Source organism: Musca domestica, unplaced genomic scaffold (genome assembly GCF_030504385.1).
Source record: "Musca domestica strain aabys unplaced genomic scaffold, Musca_domestica.polishedcontigs.V.1.1 79, whole genome shotgun sequence".
NCBI classification, from domain to species: domain Eukaryota; kingdom Metazoa; phylum Arthropoda; class Insecta; order Diptera; family Muscidae; genus Musca; species Musca domestica.
The window spans coordinates 1,310,874-1,328,778 of NW_026712406.1; the positions used below are offsets into that span (position 1 = coordinate 1,310,874).

At 33.3% G+C, this 17,905-nt stretch overlaps 1 protein-coding gene across 34 annotated transcripts in view; it reads left to right on the forward strand.

Annotated features, from left to right (window-relative positions):
• LOC131806527 (calcium-activated potassium channel slowpoke) overlaps positions 1 to 17,905 on the forward strand; it is a 157,544-nt gene that overhangs the window by 19,442 nt on the left and 120,197 nt on the right. For 23 of the 34 annotated variants that reach the window (XM_059130669.1, XM_059130666.1, XM_059130676.1 and 20 more), the window contains exons 3-7: positions 3,916 to 4,074; positions 4,642 to 4,753; positions 5,383 to 5,534; positions 9,819 to 9,986; positions 15,042 to 15,133. In XM_059130669.1, coding sequence (XP_058986652.1) covers positions 3,916 to 4,074; positions 4,642 to 4,753; positions 5,383 to 5,534; positions 9,819 to 9,986; positions 15,042 to 15,133 — 683 coding nt within the window. The remainder of the gene's footprint in view (positions 1 to 3,915; positions 4,075 to 4,641; positions 4,754 to 5,382; positions 5,535 to 9,818; positions 9,987 to 15,041; positions 15,134 to 17,905) is intronic. The other 11 variants (XM_059130674.1, XM_059130673.1, XM_059130667.1 and 8 more) reach the window with 1 other exon arrangement.

The window sequence follows — 17,905 nt, forward strand, 5'->3', positions numbered from 1 at the left end:
AAGGGCGCAAATAACGTCATTATGTTTTGTAGCAATTTATCCATATGTCTTTGTTGCCACATTCTGTTCTGCAGCACACCACCATCATCAACTGTTACTACGGCTACTGTAATTTATCGATTGACTGAAATAGACTCAGCCAGACAAGCCGAGAAAGTTCTAGCTCCACCATCATCAGCACCTCTTCTGCTAACCCCCCCCCCAAACAACCTTCAACCTACATCGAATTTTCTTCCGAATCTAAACTACAAGTCAACCAACCAACCAACCAACCGGCAAACAAACTGCCATCGTAAACAAGGACCCATAACCGTATAACACAGACAATAAAATGCGCTCCAATCTCAGTAGTAGCCAGGCATTTTTCCGATGTCGTCGTACAATCACATTAACTTGGCTGGATGGAGAGCTGGAGCGAATGAACGAACGAAAAAACGATAAACGATGAATGGATGACCTATAAAAACGAACAGCAGCAGAAAAAAATCAAAGTAACCAACGACAGTTGTTTAGACATTGAAAGGTGAGACAGCAGAGGATGACAAGTTGCAAGCGATGGGACATGGAAAGGGGCGACAATGTCCAATGGCGACAAATAAATGGGGGAGAAGAGTTGAAGGAAAAAAATCAATAGATTCTTGAAGTAACGATAAATTGCAAGATACAACTGTATTAAGTGTAGCAACAACAACAACAACAACAGCAACTACAACTTGTAGCACTTGTATCCAACTAATTTTGTCTAATCTGATTCATGTTCGACAACATTCAGGAAAATAGGGAAAATAGGGAAAGGAGGGGTATTTACATGAGGATTACAAATGAATTGATTGAATGGAGGTTGTTAGTGAGCAAATCTGGAATGAGAAGATAATATTTTGATAGATTCTAAAAGACATTTTATGCGGCTATGACTTAAACGGTCCTTAAAAGATATTCTTTAAAAAATCCACGCCTATGACTTAAGTGGCCCTTGAAAAATATTCTTTAAAAAATCTACGCCTATGCCTTAAATGGCATAGGCCTTAAATGGCAAAAATATTCTTTAAAAAATCCACGCCTATGCCTTAAATGGCCCTTGAAAAATATTCTTTAAAAAATCTACGCCTATGCCTTAAATGGCAAAGGCCTTAAAAGGCAAAAATATTCTTTAAAAATCCACGCCTATGACTTAAATCGAAAAGTATTAAAATTGCTACATTTGGTACTATTTCGTAACACGGTTAGAGCTAAAAACTGAATTAGCAACGGGAATCGAGGTTGAGGAGTACAGTCGATGTAAGGAGGTACGGAACGGATGGAGCTGGAATTCTGAAATTTGAAATTAACATTACTGGCGGAGTGTAGGATTAGGATATGGAGGAAGTTTTTGTACGAAAGGTACTAAATGGTACTGTATTTGGTACAATTTCGGAGTGTAGGATTGGGGTATGTAGGTAGTTTTGGAAATGTGTACTTATATGCACTAAAGTATACTAAATGAAGTACAATTTGTATTTGGGCGAACACACAAGGGCGGAATCCAAAAATTTGGAATTGGGATATGTAGGAATTTTTGGAAATTCGTACTCATGTGTAATAGATGGTACTAAATTTGCTACAAATTGGAATTTATGATGAACCGATGGAGCTGGCATTTTGAAAATTGGAATGAGAGTCACTGATGGAGTGTAGGATAGATGCGCTAAAGGGTTCTTGGAAATTCGTAACTTAAATTTAGAAAATGTTCTAAAATGTTACTACTTGGAGATAGACAATATCGGTGTACTCATTCTGGTACAAAGGGTGAACATTATGAATATCAATGAAACTAGTGAAACGCGAAAATAACATCCGATCCGATTCAGACTTGGAACATTTCAATGTTTTTATTTAACACAAGATCTGTTATAATGATGGTAGAAATCGGACCATTTCTTCTGGCACTTCCCCACAAACGGTCAAAGTTTTGAATAACCAAAACGATTATAAAATCTGAAATAAGCATCCGATTCTCTTCATATTTCGCACATCACAATATTTTTATTAACACAAGGTCAGGTGTAAAGATGGGATATTTCGATCCACTTCTGCTGGTATCTTCCCCACAAAAGGTCGAAATTTTCAAAAAAAAAAAAAAATATTTTTTTTTGCACAGAAATTGAAAGGATAATTCGATTTTGCTGCAACATTGCAAGTCCTAATATTTGCATCAACACCAGAAGAAATGCTCCGATCTCTAACTTCTTTATAACACATTTTGTGTTGATGGAAATATTGAGATGTACCAAGTCTAAATGGAATCGAATGTTAATCTCCCGCTATATGAGCTTCATGGGTACTCAAAATTTTGACCTTTTGTGAGGTTAGGTAACAGAGGGAGTGAACCGATAATTCCGATATATAAAATTGTTTTGATGTGTGTAATTTGAAGAGAACCGGATGCTTATTTCGGATTTTATGGTCGTTTCGGTTATTCACAACTTTGACACTCTGTAGGGCGGGTACCAGAAGAAATACTCCGATCTCTACCATCTTTATAAAAGATCTTATGTTGATGGAAGTATTGATATATACGAAGTCTGTATGGAATCGGATGTTTATTTCACTTTTTATGAGCTTCATGAATGTTCAAAATTTTGACCCTTGTGGGAGAGGTACCATAAGGAGTGAACCGATATATCTCATCTTTACACCAGACCTTGGGTTAGTAAAAATATTGCGATGTGCGAACTATGAAGAGAACCTGATGCTTATTTCCGATTTTATGATCGTTTTGGTTATTCAAAATTTTGACCCTTGGTGGGGGAGGTACCAGAAGGAATGGTCCGATATCTACCGCCTTTATAGCAGATCCTGTGTTATTGGAAATATTAAGATGTGCCAAGTCAGAATGGAAGCGGATGTTAATTTCGCGTTTTATGAGCTTCATGAATATTCAAAATTTTTACCCTTTGTGGGGGAGTTACCAGAAGGAGTGGACAGATACATGCCATCTTTACAACAGATCTTGTGTTAGTAGAAATAATGGAATGTGTGAAATATTAAGAGAACCGGACGTTTTGGTTATTCAAAATATTGAGCTGTGCCAAGTCTGAATGGAATCAGATGTTACTCTCATGTCTTATTAGCTTCATGAATATTCAAATTTTGACTATTTTTGGGGAGGTACCAGAAGGAATGGAATGAACTCTACCATCTTTATAACGGATCTTTTATTGATGGAAATATTGAGATGTGCGAAATCTTAACGGAACCGGATATTAATTTCGTGTTTTATGTGTAAGAATATTCGAAATGTTGACTCTTTGTGGGGTAGGTACCAGAAGGAGTAGACCGAAATATTCCATCTTCACACCAGACCTTGTTTTAATAAAAAAATATTGTTATATGTGTAATTTAATGATCGGGCGCTTACATCACATTTCATAAGAGTTATGATTATTCAAAATGATGACCCTCTGTGGGGTCATCACATGACCGAGCACTGACGCAAATGTTTGGGCTTGCAAAGGTGGAGCAAAATCGGATCATCCTTTCTATTTCTGTGCAGTAAATTATTTTCTTGGAAAATTTGTGGGGTCGGTATCAGAAGAAGTGGACCGATATTGCCCATCTCCGGGCTCGATCTAAGTTTGATAATAATATTACTATGTACCAAATTTGGATCAAATCAGATACTCCCTTCGAGAGCTATCGTACGCACCAGCCAGTATAAAGAGATAGATCGACTCCAAATGTCCTGAAACGGATTTGGTCCAAAGGTCTAAAACACGTTTTGGTCGTATCAAATGATATATACCCTCTCTAGCCATATGACTGAGAAAATGGACAATATCGGTCCACTCCATCAAGTAACTTTTTGATTTTTTTTGTTTAAAATATCTCAAATAATTAACATCTTTTTAATATGTTTCCTTCGATTTTTCTTTCCAGGTCGTTCTTGTATTTATACTTAGTATTGCTTCGCTCATTATATACTTTGTTGATGCATCTAACGAAGAAGTCGAAAGATGTCAGCCATGGAGTACTAACATTACTCAACAAATCGATCTTGCATTCAATATATTTTTCATGGTTTACTTTTTTATACGAGTAAGTTGCTGACAATTGGTTTTAAACACACATTGGATAATTATTTTTTTTTTTTTGGTATCACAATTTTTTTATTATATCTATTTTTTAATTATTTTTACTAATTTATTTATTTATTAAATTATCAAGTTTGTTGAGGTATTTTTTAAAGGGAAATTTGAGAGCCCGGCAAAAATTGTGGCTGGGGGAGTATTGTTGTTGTGTAATAACAAATGAAAACCATTAACCATGTTAACCATTTTTATAGCATACCTTAAGGCGTTTCAAATAATTTTGTTTCCTTTAATTCCCTTTAAGAAATGTCTCAACGGAGTCAATCATTTACAAAACACAATGCTACTTATATTTAATTTAAAATTATTATTTTTAATTATTGTTATCCTTTAATATTATTAATATTTTTATTATTGTTATTATTAAACAATTTGTATGTATTTAACCAAACAAACAACTGAAATGGTCGAGATGATAAATGTCGCCGTAACGAATTTTAACTGAATTTTTCATTTTTATTTAATTTGAAAATCTCTTGTTTTTTCTTTCTTTTTTTATCTTCATATCTTTCAGTTCATAGCGGCGTCCGATAAACTTTGGTTTATGTTAGAAATGTACAGTTTTGTAGATTATTTTACAATACCCCCGTCCTTTGTATCAATATATTTAGATCGAACATGGATCGGTAAGATTTCAAAATTTTCTTTTTTCCGTTAGTTTCCTTTCTGTTTGTATGGGTGTGTGAGAGAGTGTGAAAATGATATGAACTATGTGTCTGTGTGCGTGTATGTTTTTTTGTTAAACGTCTGTCCTCTCTATCACCATTTTTCTCTGTCCTCTCTTTAACGACTTTAAAATATTTCTTCTTCTACTACTTCGCTGAATCCGGAAAATATTAACACAAAAATGTCTGTTTTTTTTTAATCTTTTATTTGGTTTCTTGTTCTTTTTTTGTTCTATTTTTATTATATTATCTCTTCTTTTTTTTCTGATTTCCATGATCCCAACCACCAAAACGCAATGAAAAAAACAAACGAAACGAATTTACGAATTTGTCTGCTTGATCGAAATGCATGATTGTAATGATAATGCTTTTCACAATTAAACGACATAACACTCGAAACTGCGACGTCAACGTAAATACGACTCAAAATCCAACACCCCACCACACACTTACACTAACTCACTGTCCACCCACCACCACTAAAATGCCACACCCCAAATCCTACCCAATCCCAATCCCATCCCGCCCCCCACCCCTCTTGATACAACTACGCGACAATGAAACAAAAATATACTGAACACCACATGCAGGTCTTCGATTTCTTCGAGCATTGCGTCTTATGACTGTACCGGATATATTGCAATATTTGAATGTTTTAAAAACATCCAGCTCAATCCGTTTGGCCCAGTTGGTGTCGATTTTCATATCGGTATGGTTGACAGCAGCCGGTATTATACATCTGGTATGTATGAAATTAAAAAAATATATATATCTATTATAAATGTAATTTTGATTGAATATTTTTTTTATTTTTTATATTCATATAAAACTGGGAACGGAAAATCTTAATCTAAAAATTTTGAATTTTATTTAAAAAATTAAATAATTAAAAAAATTATTTATCCTAGCTAATTATATCCTATACAACTACTTCGACTATCCTTTAAAAGCAAATGACATTAGGTTCCTTTTTAGTCTCTAACAACTAAAATTAGAACCAGCAAAAAAAGGTCAAAGTCGACTAGATGATATCCTACACCCAAATGCATAGTTAGTAGAGCCAACCGTAAGAAATAACCGTTTATATTTCGAATTTTTGTGCAATAGATCATACCAACAAAGAAAATTTTTCAGTGCCTGGTATGAACTTAGAACAGTTATCACTTGGAATTGGAGAGAACTGATATATGGGAGGAATCGATTTACACCAAAATTGACGAAGGCATTTGTACCTCTTGTGCCAAATAACGGCTTAACTCTAGATTAGTAAAAACAATTTTCAATTTTCTTCCAGAGGTAGGTATTTGGACCTTGATTCCGGGAAAGTATTTTTTCTTGAGGAACTGAACCAGATACCCGGATATTTGATTCGAAATTCCGGGTCTAAGATATAGGTATCATTTGATACTTATTGAAAATACCTTCCCACAAGTGGTCTGTTGTTGAAGTTATTCAAAAAGGTTTCGGAGTTGTATAAAAATTTTGGACTCCGATTTTTTTTTAAAAATTTCCCAAAAATCTAAAAAGGCCACATTAAAAGAGTCCACAAAATTTGAGTCAAATTATTGTTGACGCTACGAGCTTTTCAAAATCGTACAATATGTGTTATTATCTTTCTTGGATCCAGAGATATGCGTCTTTGAACTCGTACGAGCCGATTATGTTCATTACATTCTGTTCATTAAGTAGACGGTCTTTGGTCTGGCATTCGGATTTTCTGATCTGGGTACGCGAACTAAAATATTGTCCATATCGCTTTACTAGGTCCGGGTCTAAACCGTCTCCAAAGGAAAAAATGCTTTTCCGGAATCATTGTAAAAAATGTCTAATTCTGGAAAAAATTAAATAAATCCGAGAGTTTTTACTAAACTAGAGATGTTTCCAAATAACATTGATGTCGTTTTTTTTTCGACAGATGTATACCCCCCAGCCCTTTTATGGGACAGGTTCCAAAGCAGTTGGCCAATATTGACCAGTTCGTATCTGATATAAATATTACATCGTGCAAGATTTGACTATATCGACTACTTCTTCTACTTCTTATACTTTATATGAGATATATGAAAATTTTTGGAAAATGTGGAAATATGCATGAGGTCCAGATATAACGGACCAGAGTATTCCATTTTCATACTACATCTAATACAGATAAATATATTGGTATGGGCTAAATTACAAAAAAATCGAACATTTATATCCACTTTTATGCGAAATCATAAATTCCATATTAATCTCAGATTTGTAGTCAAGCATTGGAAATTGTGACCTTTTGTGGGTGAGGTACCAAAAGGGGTTCGCAGATATATATCATCTTCACAACAGATCTTGAGTTAGCAAAAATATTTGATATTGAAACCTATGTGGGAAAGGTAGCAAAGGAAATGGTCCGATCTCTACCATATTTATAAAAGATGTGGTGATGGAAATATTTTGATGCACCAAATCTGGAATTGAATCGGATGTTGATTTCACTTTTTATGAGCTTCATGAATATTCACAATTTTGAGCCTTTGTGGGGGAGTTACCAGAAGGAATGGTCCAATCTTTACCGTCTTTATAACAGATTCTGTGTTGATAGAAAATTCAGATGTGCCAAGTCTTAATGGAATCGAATGTTAATTTCGCGTTTTATAAGCTGAATGGATTTACAAAATTTCCACCTTTTGTGGGGGAGGTACCAGAAGGAGTAGATCGATATATTCCATCTTAACACCAGACTTTGGGTTTATTAAAATATTAGGATGTGTGAAATTTGAAGACAATCGGACATCACATTTTATAAGAAAAAAATTTAAAATGTTGACCCTTTGTGGGGGAGGCACTTGATGGAGTGAACCGATATTGTCCATTTTCGCACCTGACCTAACACTGAGTAAAATATTGGCATTTGCAAGGTTTGCACAGGATCGAATGATCCTTTCTCATGCTATGAGCAAACTTATTTTCTTTGAAATTTTGACCTTTTGCGGGGGAGGTATCAGAAGGAGTGGACCGAATTCGATCTAAGTTTGATAATAATATTACGATGTACCAAGTTTGGACTAAATTGGATATTGCCTTCGGGAGCTATGGTGCGCAGCACCAGCCACACAGACAGATAGACGGACGATCGGACATCGCTAAACGAAACGGATTTGGTCCAAAGAGACCTTGGGTCTAAAAACTTTATTTCGATGAGGTACATTTTGGCCGTATCAAATTATATATACCCTCTCAAGCCTTATGGCTAAGGGTATAAAAAGCTTACTTAGGTCCTACCATATGACGGAGGGTATATATATGTCGGCATACTTTTTAACATGTTTTTGAACAGAAGAATTGGACAGTAAAGTGGACATAAAACTAAGTGCCAAGTTTCGATAAAATTTAACACTTCTTTCAAATATTAGTGTACGCACCAACCAGCTACCTTGAATCCAAATTTCATGAAACTTATTTAGCGCGACGAAAAATAGGGTTTGGGACGAAAAATAGGCTCAATACGGCCAATTTTGCCCTATAAGGCTGCGATTAAAAAAAAAAGTAAAAAAGCAGCTAAGTTCGACCGGGCCGAACTTTTTATACCCTCCAACATTCGGAAAGAAATCCGTCGAAAATACGGCTCAAATAAAAACCCTTATATAGGGGCTATACGAAGACATGGTGCTGGATAAGTAATTTTCTGTCATAGGCGGGAGTAGCGATTCCGAACTTCAAATACGAAATTCGAAACAATTCCGGTGAATAATGTCTCTAATGTTATCAAAATACCGAATAAAGGTACCGTTGTATGGGTGTTCTACTATAGCGTGGACCTGCATTGACAATTTTCCGTCATAGATTGTAGTACCCATTACGAACTTCAAACACGAAATTTGACGCGATTTTGGTAAATAATGTCACGAAATCCTGGAAATACCGAATATCTCGGGCTAGCGTTATATGGGTGCTATACTAAAACGTAGACCTATATAGACAATTCTCTTCCAGTACTCAGAGAGAACTCCTTGTGTGGATTTTCAGACTATTCCATTGAAAAAATTGGCTAAAATAATCAAAATACCGAATATCGGGAGGTACAGTTATATGAGGGATATACGATATCGTGGACCTATATAAACACAATCCTCTTTCGGGGGGTAAAGTACTCAAAAGGAACTCCTTGTGTGGATTTTAAGCCAATTCCATTGAAAAATGTGGCTAAAATTATCATCAAATCATGGCTAAAATCATACCCAATATCGGTGGCACCATTGTATGAGAGCTATACGATATCGTGGACCTATATAGACAATTCTCTTCCAAGGGGTAGAGTACTCAACGAGAACTCCTTGTGTAGAATTTCAGACAATTCCGTTGAAAAATGTGGATAAGATTATCAAAATACCGAATGTCGGCAGTTATTTCGATGTGGAGGTATAAACATGAGTTCATACATGTGTAGCATATGTGGGAGAGGCCTGCACTGCAATAGAGTAATTTACATTTTAATACTTTTCTCAGTGTCTGGCATATTGATCGATGTAGTGGTATAGGATATAGCACCTTGGGAAAGGATTGTTTCTATTTTATAAAATTTGGGGTTTTTGAGATTACCGACCATTTGGTTTATGTTCCCAGTTTTTCTTAATATTGAACATAATTTTATTGTTATTATTATTATTATTGTTATTATTATTATTATTATTATTATTATTATTATTATTATTATTATTATTATTATTTATTTATTTATTTTTATATATTTTTATTATAATTACTTCGAAGCGGAACATTTTCAATTTTGCTTGGCTAAGCCAGAACTCGATTGTGCCTCACTTCTTTAATGCCACAAAATTGAAAATGTCCCATGGCTTCCCCATAACCAATAAAAGTCCAATAAGATAAGAAAAACAAAATATTCGGAAGACCAACATACATGCACACCCATACGTATGTAAATGTATGTGTCTTCCTTTTATGTGTTTCATAGAAATGTTATGTAATTTGAAAAACAAAAATCGAATACAACAACAAAAAACAATTCTTGCATTTACTTAAAATTTAGCTGGAAAATTCTGGCGATCCGCTGGATTTTAATAATGCACACCGTTTATCCTATTGGACCTGTGTCTATTTTCTAATTGTTACCATGTCAACAGTAGGGTATGGTGATGTATACTGTGAGACTGTCTTGGGAAGAACATTCCTGGTGTTCTTTCTGCTCGTTGGTTTGGTAAGTTGGCCTTTCTTTTTTATGTGAGATTTATAAATTTAAATATTTTATATTGAAAAAATAAATAATATTTATTATGTAAGAAGTTATGTTTGTGTAGAAGACACAAAAGGGTTCTGTGAGAAAAAAAAGAACAAAGCTGCTGCCAAAAAATTAGGTTATGTTTAAATATCTATAATAAGTTATTTTTAGCCCAAAGTTTGAGGTTAGGATGAAGGTTAATAATAATTGAAATATTTTGTGATAAAAAAAGAAAAAAAGGTTTAAAACTAACCCACATCAATCAACTGCTGTTCGTGTTTTTTTTTTTCTTTGAGGTTATGTGAATTGAATATTCACAAAAAAAAAAACAAAATATTTGTACCATAACTTATTTATTCGATTGTGTGAATGAAAGTAGAACTATTTTATTATATAAAAAAAAAAAAAACAAAATACAAAAAATTAATAATAATATTTAAATAAACATTTCTTAGATTTTAGTTTTGCTGACCAATACGTTTAGTTGTTGATGATTACAGTTCTGATTTATTTTTTTTTTTCCAAAATAGGGTCTCCACCAAAATATCAGTTTAAATCATTTGCAAAAAAAAAAAAAAAAAAAATATTTCAAGTTTTCATTTTCCATCACAATTTCAACTTCTTCTTCCTCTTCTTTCACTTTGAACTGCCATAGATTTGAAAAACTTTAACGGAAATTGTTTTTTTTTTCAATGCACCCAATTTTTCTTCCATTTTTTTTCGTTTCGTTTTGAGATTTTTTTTTTTTTTTGAAATTTTTAGTTTTTAGTTACACTCTTCTGCCATTATATTTTTTAGAGAGAAAAATCATTTAAATTTCAAAAAAAAAAAAAAAAAAAAAAATTAAAATATTACTCATCCACATTGTTGTTATCACTCTGCCAGTATAGAACGCCCCCCGACCAGCCATACCCCTGTTTTGACTTTTCAAATTTTTTGCATGTTTCCACATACAGTCATGTATTATTTTATGAAATATTGCGTTGACCTAATTTTTTTTTCTTTAAAATATTCTAAAAATTTCCAATTTTGAAAAAAAATTCCCCGTTTTCGCCTCTCAGTGTATACCAGGTCCAGCATTTTTTTTTTCCAATTTTGATAACTCAAAATTGCCAGAATAGGATTTCATTTTCATGTGTTACGAGGAAACAAAACTAAACATGTTATTATTTTTTTTTAACTTTTTGTTCCTTTAATTTGCATGAAATGCTGGCGGCTGCATATGTGTTTAATAGCTTAACATAAGATAACAACAACAAAATAAAAAAAATGAAGCGTTCCCATTATGTTGTTTTTCTTGTTGAGAGCAAAAATATGCCAATTAACAATTGAAATAATTCAAATGTGTTAACAAATTTATTATCAATTAAAATATAGATAGGGACAGGGACGTACTCAGGGTGGGCTACCGATCCCCTTCAAAAAGGCTATTTTATTGACTTTTTTCTTAAATTTACAAGGTAACATTATTATTTTTTCCCCTACCGTAATGGTTTGCAAATGCTTTCATGTGTACGTCCCTGGTTAAGAAAGATAAATGTATGTACAGTGGCTCCAAGGTTTAATATATAGCCCCTATTTTCTTATGGTATTAACTTTTAAAATTCATATATTTTATTTTTTTAAGTTTTTTTTTTGGGTTTCGTTGAAAATTATCATCTGACCCAAAACTATGTGAGCCACTGTACATATAGTTAATTTTTAGGGATTTTTTTAGATCTATTGTGGCTCCATGATTGTTTGTAGAGGCCCTATTTTCTTATGGTATTATATTTTGAAAATTTATTTTTTATTTTTTAGATTTATATCCTATTTTGGGTTTCTTTAAAAATTATGACCTGATCCAAAACTATGTAAGCCACAGTATATATAGATGATTTTTAGGGATTTTTTAGATTATTGTGGCTCCATGGTTGTATGTAGAGGCCCTGTTTTCATATGGTATTATATTTTGAAATTAATATTTTTTTTTAAAGTTTTTTTTGGGTTTCGTTGAAAATTATGACCTCACCCAAAACTATGTGAGCCACTGTATATATAGATAATTTTTAGGGATTTTTTAGATCTATTTATATTTTAAAATTCAAATTTTTTTAAGTTTTTTTTTGGGTTTCGTTGAAAATTATGACCAGACCCAAAACTCTGTGAGCCACTGTACATATAGATAATTTTTAGGGATTGTTTTAGACCTGTTGCTAACATACAGATCTAGTTCTTTAATTACAGATCTAGTTCTTTAATTAAGTATTAAATATCCAACACCATTCTCTAATAGTTAAATTTCAAACCCCATTTTAGGGGTAGTAGATCGGGAGATTTTAGTTTTGATAAATAAAAGCAATTAAAAAGCCAATCAAATCATTTTGAAAAGTCCGAGCTCTTCATTTGAATTCCAGAATCTGGTGATACGTTACTGTAAATAGTAAATATATTAAAGGTCTTATAGTCATAGAAGACACATGGAAGGGGTGGTATCCGTAAACCGCATGTGGAAAGGGTACCTCCCCCAAAAGGGGGTCAAAATATGGTATAATCAAAATGTCCTTAAAATCGAAAATTTTAGAGCAATTCTCATCAATCTTCATACATACCAATATTTCTACTAACACAAGATTTGGTGTGAACATGGTATGTAACGGACCACTCCTTCTGGTACCTCCCCCACAAAGGGGTCAAAAGTTTGAATAATTATAACACTCACAAAATGCTAATTTTCTCTCATATTCTCATTAAATTTCATATATGTTAATATTTTTACCAACACAAGACCTGTTGTGAAGATGAGACCTATCCTCCTTTTGGTACCTCCCCCACAAAGGGGTCAAAATTTGGAATAACCAAAAACGCTCAAAAATTCGTATTAGACACCCGATCCTCATCAAACTTTACACTTCTCTATATTTTTACAGACAAAAGGTCTGGTGTGAAGAAGGGATATAGCGGATCACCCCTTTCGGTACCTACCCCACAAAGGGGTCAAAATTTGGAATAACCAAAACTTTCTTAAAACGAAAAATAAACATCCGATTCTCATGAAACTTGACACATCTCAATATTTCTACCAACACACGATCTGGTGAGAAAATGGAATAAATCGGACCACCCCTTCTGGTACCTCTCCCTCAAAGGGGTAACAATTTTGAATAACCACAACCTTCTAAAAACGAAAAATAAACATCCGATTCTCATCAAACTTGACACATCTCAATATTTCTACCAACACACGATCTGGTAAGAAAATGGAATATAACGGACCACCCCTTCTGGTACCTCCCCCACAAAGAGGTCAAATTTTTGAATAATCAAAACGATCTTAAAATCGGAAATAAGAATCCGATTCTCATCAAACTTGACACATCTCAATATTTCTACCAACACACGATCTGGTGAGAAAATGGAATAAATCGGACAATCCCTTCTGATACCTCCCCCACAAAGGTGTCAAATTTCTGAACAACCAAAACTCTATTAAAATGCGTACTAAGTTCCCGATTCTCATCAAATTTCACACATCCCAATATTTCGATCAGTACAAGATCTGATGTAAAGATGGGATATAGCGGACCATCCCTTCTGGTACCTCCCCCACAAAGGGGTCAAAATTTGGAATGACCAAAGACGTTCTTAAAATCGGAGATAAGCAACCGATTCTCATCAAACTTGACACATCTCAATATTTCTACCAACACACGACCTGGTGAGAGAATTAAATAAATCGGACCACCCCTTCGGTACCTCCTCCACAAAGGTGTCAAATTTCTGAACAACCAAAACTCTCTTAAAATGCGAACTAAGTTCCTGATTCTCATCAAATTTCACACATCCCAATATTTCGATCAGTACAAGATCTGGTGTAAAGATGGGATATAGCGGACCACCCCTTCTGGTACCTCCCCCTCAAAGGGGTAAAAGTTTTAAAAAACCAAAACGCTCTTAAATCGAGAAATAAACACCCGATTCGCATCAAACTTCACACATGCCAATATTTCTAGCAACACAAGATCTGGTTTGAAGATGGGATATAACGGACCACCCCTACTGGGACCTTCCCCATAAAGGTGTCAAATTTCTGAACAACCAAAACTCTCTTAAAATGCGTACTAAGAAGATGGGATATAACGGACTACCCCTACTGGGACCTCCCCCGTAAATGGGTCAAAATTGTTAAAAAAAAAACAAAAAACCCTCTTTTAATTTAAAATGAGAATTAAATTCTCATCAAACTTTACACATATCAATATTTCTACCGACACAAGATCTGGTGTGAGGATGGGATATAGCGGACCAATCCTTCTGGTACCTTGCCCACAAATGGGTCAAAATTTTGAAAAACCAAATCGCTTTTAAAATAGGATATGACTATCCGATTCTCATCAAACTTTACATGTCTCAATATTTCTAGCAACATACGGGCTGATGTAAAGATGGGACATATCGGCCCACTCCTTCTGGTACCTCCTCCACAATTGGGTCAAAATACCTTTATCCTATAGAAGACTAATTAAAGTTCTTCTACCATAAAACACTTTCCAAAAGTTTTCCTATTTCTAGATGATCTTCAACAGGTCTTCTTTAAATAAAAAAATATATTTTTATCCCTGTTGAATATTTTCTATATAAAAATGTCCTGATGAAGATCTTCGGTCCATTTTCCTATCTTCTGGCTTTAGAAGACGTATTAAAGTCCTTTTATTTATAGAAAACAATTTTTATTTTTATTTTTTTAATTTGAATGGTGTTGGGTAGCAGAATTATAAGCGGTTTCAATCGATCTTATCATATTTTATTTATTTTTATATATTTTTAATAACTGAAAGTTTAAATTTTAATCAACCCCCCCAAAGAAAATTATTTGGGATATTTTTACTAATAACCAATCATCCCTTTGTGTGTATTATGTTTTTTTTTCTTACGCTCTTATACAATAATATTTTTTTTGACAAATGCATTTTATATTTAAAAAAATAATATTGATAATTAAATAATTAATAAATATATATCACAAAACGAATGAAATCAAATCGAATATTCTAGGCAATGTTTGCCAGCAGTATACCGGAAATTATTGAACTTGTTGGTAGTGGCAATAAATATGGCGGCGAACTAAAAAGAGAACACGGAAAGAGGTAGTCTAAAATAAACAAAACTTAATTAAGAAAAAAACATAAAAATTAAAAAAAAACAAAAACTAAAAACTAAAAAAACGAACTGAAAATAAAACCCAAAACAATATACAATCATTTCAAAATCATTACTAACATGATTCATACTTAATATTAAATTTCAATACAATCCTAAGTATTCTTTTGCATATTTTTCTCTTAAAAAAACCCATTTGTAAAAAAACAACAACCAACAACTCTCATCCATCACGTTGTTATATTTTCTCTTTATTACTCACGGAGTTCATTGGTTTTGTTTCCCTATTTTTGTCCTCGTTTGTATATCCCATTTCTTAAAAATTCATATTTAACATTATTTGTATTTATTTTCGAAATTAATTTCAAAAATTTTGTAACAAACTTCCTTTCAAATTTATGCTTATTATGGATTATGATTTAGCCATCCTTCCCCAACCACCACCCTCCATTCCTTTCTCTCTTTAATACATTAATTATTTTTCTTATTGTGTTTTAGCACCAACTCTTAATTCTTATTTTTTTTATTATTTTTTTCGATTGTTGATTTTGTTTTATGGACTTAAAGTAAAAATTTCTTTCGACATTAGTCTGTTACCCTTGATTTTGTTTGGTTCTTTGTAATGTAGAGCATTTAAAAAAGAAAAAAATAATAAAAACAACCAACAAACCAGTCAGTTAAGATGTCTATCTAACTATACTCACTGATAACATCATCGAAATATAACTTCAACACTATCCATCATAACTTTTCTTATATTCCACGTATATTTCACCAAAATATTACAACAACGATCCATTTCAAATTCCATCCAACCCGATTTCATTTCAAACAAACTTCGTTAAAAATTTTTTATTTTCTACTCCCATTGTGGATGCTAGTGAACACTGAACATACCCCACACAAACACTGTTCCTTGATATTCTTTCGTCTTTGTTAGTCTCTTTCTCTGTTTTGCTTACTGTAGAAAACCGATATCGTATTGCTAATCGATAATCGAAAGAGAGTAAAAAAGGGAAAGAATATCAAGGAACAGTGTTTGTGTGGGGTGTGTTCAGTGTTCACTAGCATAAATATAAATAGAGCAAGAACATCAACAATCACACAAGGGAGAGTGGGAAAAGAGCACCTGCACTGTAATGAGACGAAGCATCTGTGGAAGAAAAAACTCTATTTGTTTAGACCAGACAAGACAAGTTCATTGGAACATAAATAAATAAGTTTTTTTCTATTAATAAACAAGAAACCCGCAATGTTATTTGGATGAACACATAAATGTGAAATTGGATAAGCAAAATAGATCTGAAACACTGAACACATTACTGAATATTATTACTGATAATTGGATTATTACTCGTGGAGAAGGTGCGAATAATTATTGGAGCCCGATCATTCTGTTGGTGTGACCAACCACCTTGTCCCAGGGGCAAATGTTCTAAACAAATGGAAGAAAAGACATTAGAGAAATAACGCCGCCTTGTTGCCTCACGGCTCAGAAGTTTAGTAATTGTTGTGACTGGTATAATAAAAAGTAAAAAAAAAAAACATTAAGTCCAGCGGAGTTTAACTTTTAATACCCTTCACCTCTGGGTAAAGAAAACATTTTTATGTAAAAGTATCTGAATTCAAACGTGTTCCATATAAAGCTATAATACCAGTAAGACCGTTTGAATAAAACTGTTAAACTTTGGAAAAAAGTTGGTGAGGCCGTTGTATGGGGGCCATACCAAAACGGGAACTTCCACAGCCAATTTTATACTTTAAGGATTGTCATCTACCAAATCTTCTTAAATACCAAATTTGAAACAATTTCGTTGGTAAATGTCACTAGGATTATCAAAATACCGAATATCGGTGGGTATCGTTATATTTGCGCTAAAGGAAAACGTTGACCTATGTTTTCAATGTTCTGCCACCGAAGCTAGAACCCATTATGAACTCAAATACCAATTTTTAGACAAATCCGTGGAGAAATGAAACAAAAATCATCAAAATACTGAATATCCGGAGGTACCATTATGTGGGTGCTATACGAAAACGTGAACTTATACATACCATGTTTTGCCACCGGATCCTGAACCCATTATGACCAACAAATACCAATTTTTCGACAAATCCGTGGAGAAATGTCAAAAAAAAAATAATCAAAATACCGAATATCGGAAGGTACCGTTATTATTTCAATACCAACCATCCTAGACACAAAAAAATTGTTCTGTAAAATTTTTAAGCTCTACGTCCAATAATGTGGGCTATATTAAGTTTGTCAATCCGTTTGTATATATATACTTTATGGGATCGACGTCGAATATTTAGGGATGTTACAAACGGATTAACAAACTTAATATACCCTCCTTTGCAAGGTGAAGGCTATAAAAAGCGAAATGGGGTTGCCAACCTTTTTCTAGGAAAAGTTGTTAGGTGTAAGATTTTTCAAGTAAATTGTTTCATATTTTTTCTTGTAATATTTAGTTTACCTCAATACACAACTGTGTAAATATCTCTATCCCTCTCATTTCGCTCTCATTAACTGGATTTTTGACATAACATATTTTGTCTAATGAAAGTTCCACCTAGAATAAAAAGCGCTCCACATAATTTTTTTTAGATAGTTTCCCTTCGATTTGACATGGAATGAACCCACACATCAATGATTTTATATAATTTCAAATTTTATATTATATATTTTATTATAGAAATAATTTCCTATTTCGCTATCAAATAAAATTTCAAGAAATTTCCAAAAGCATGTGCATTTT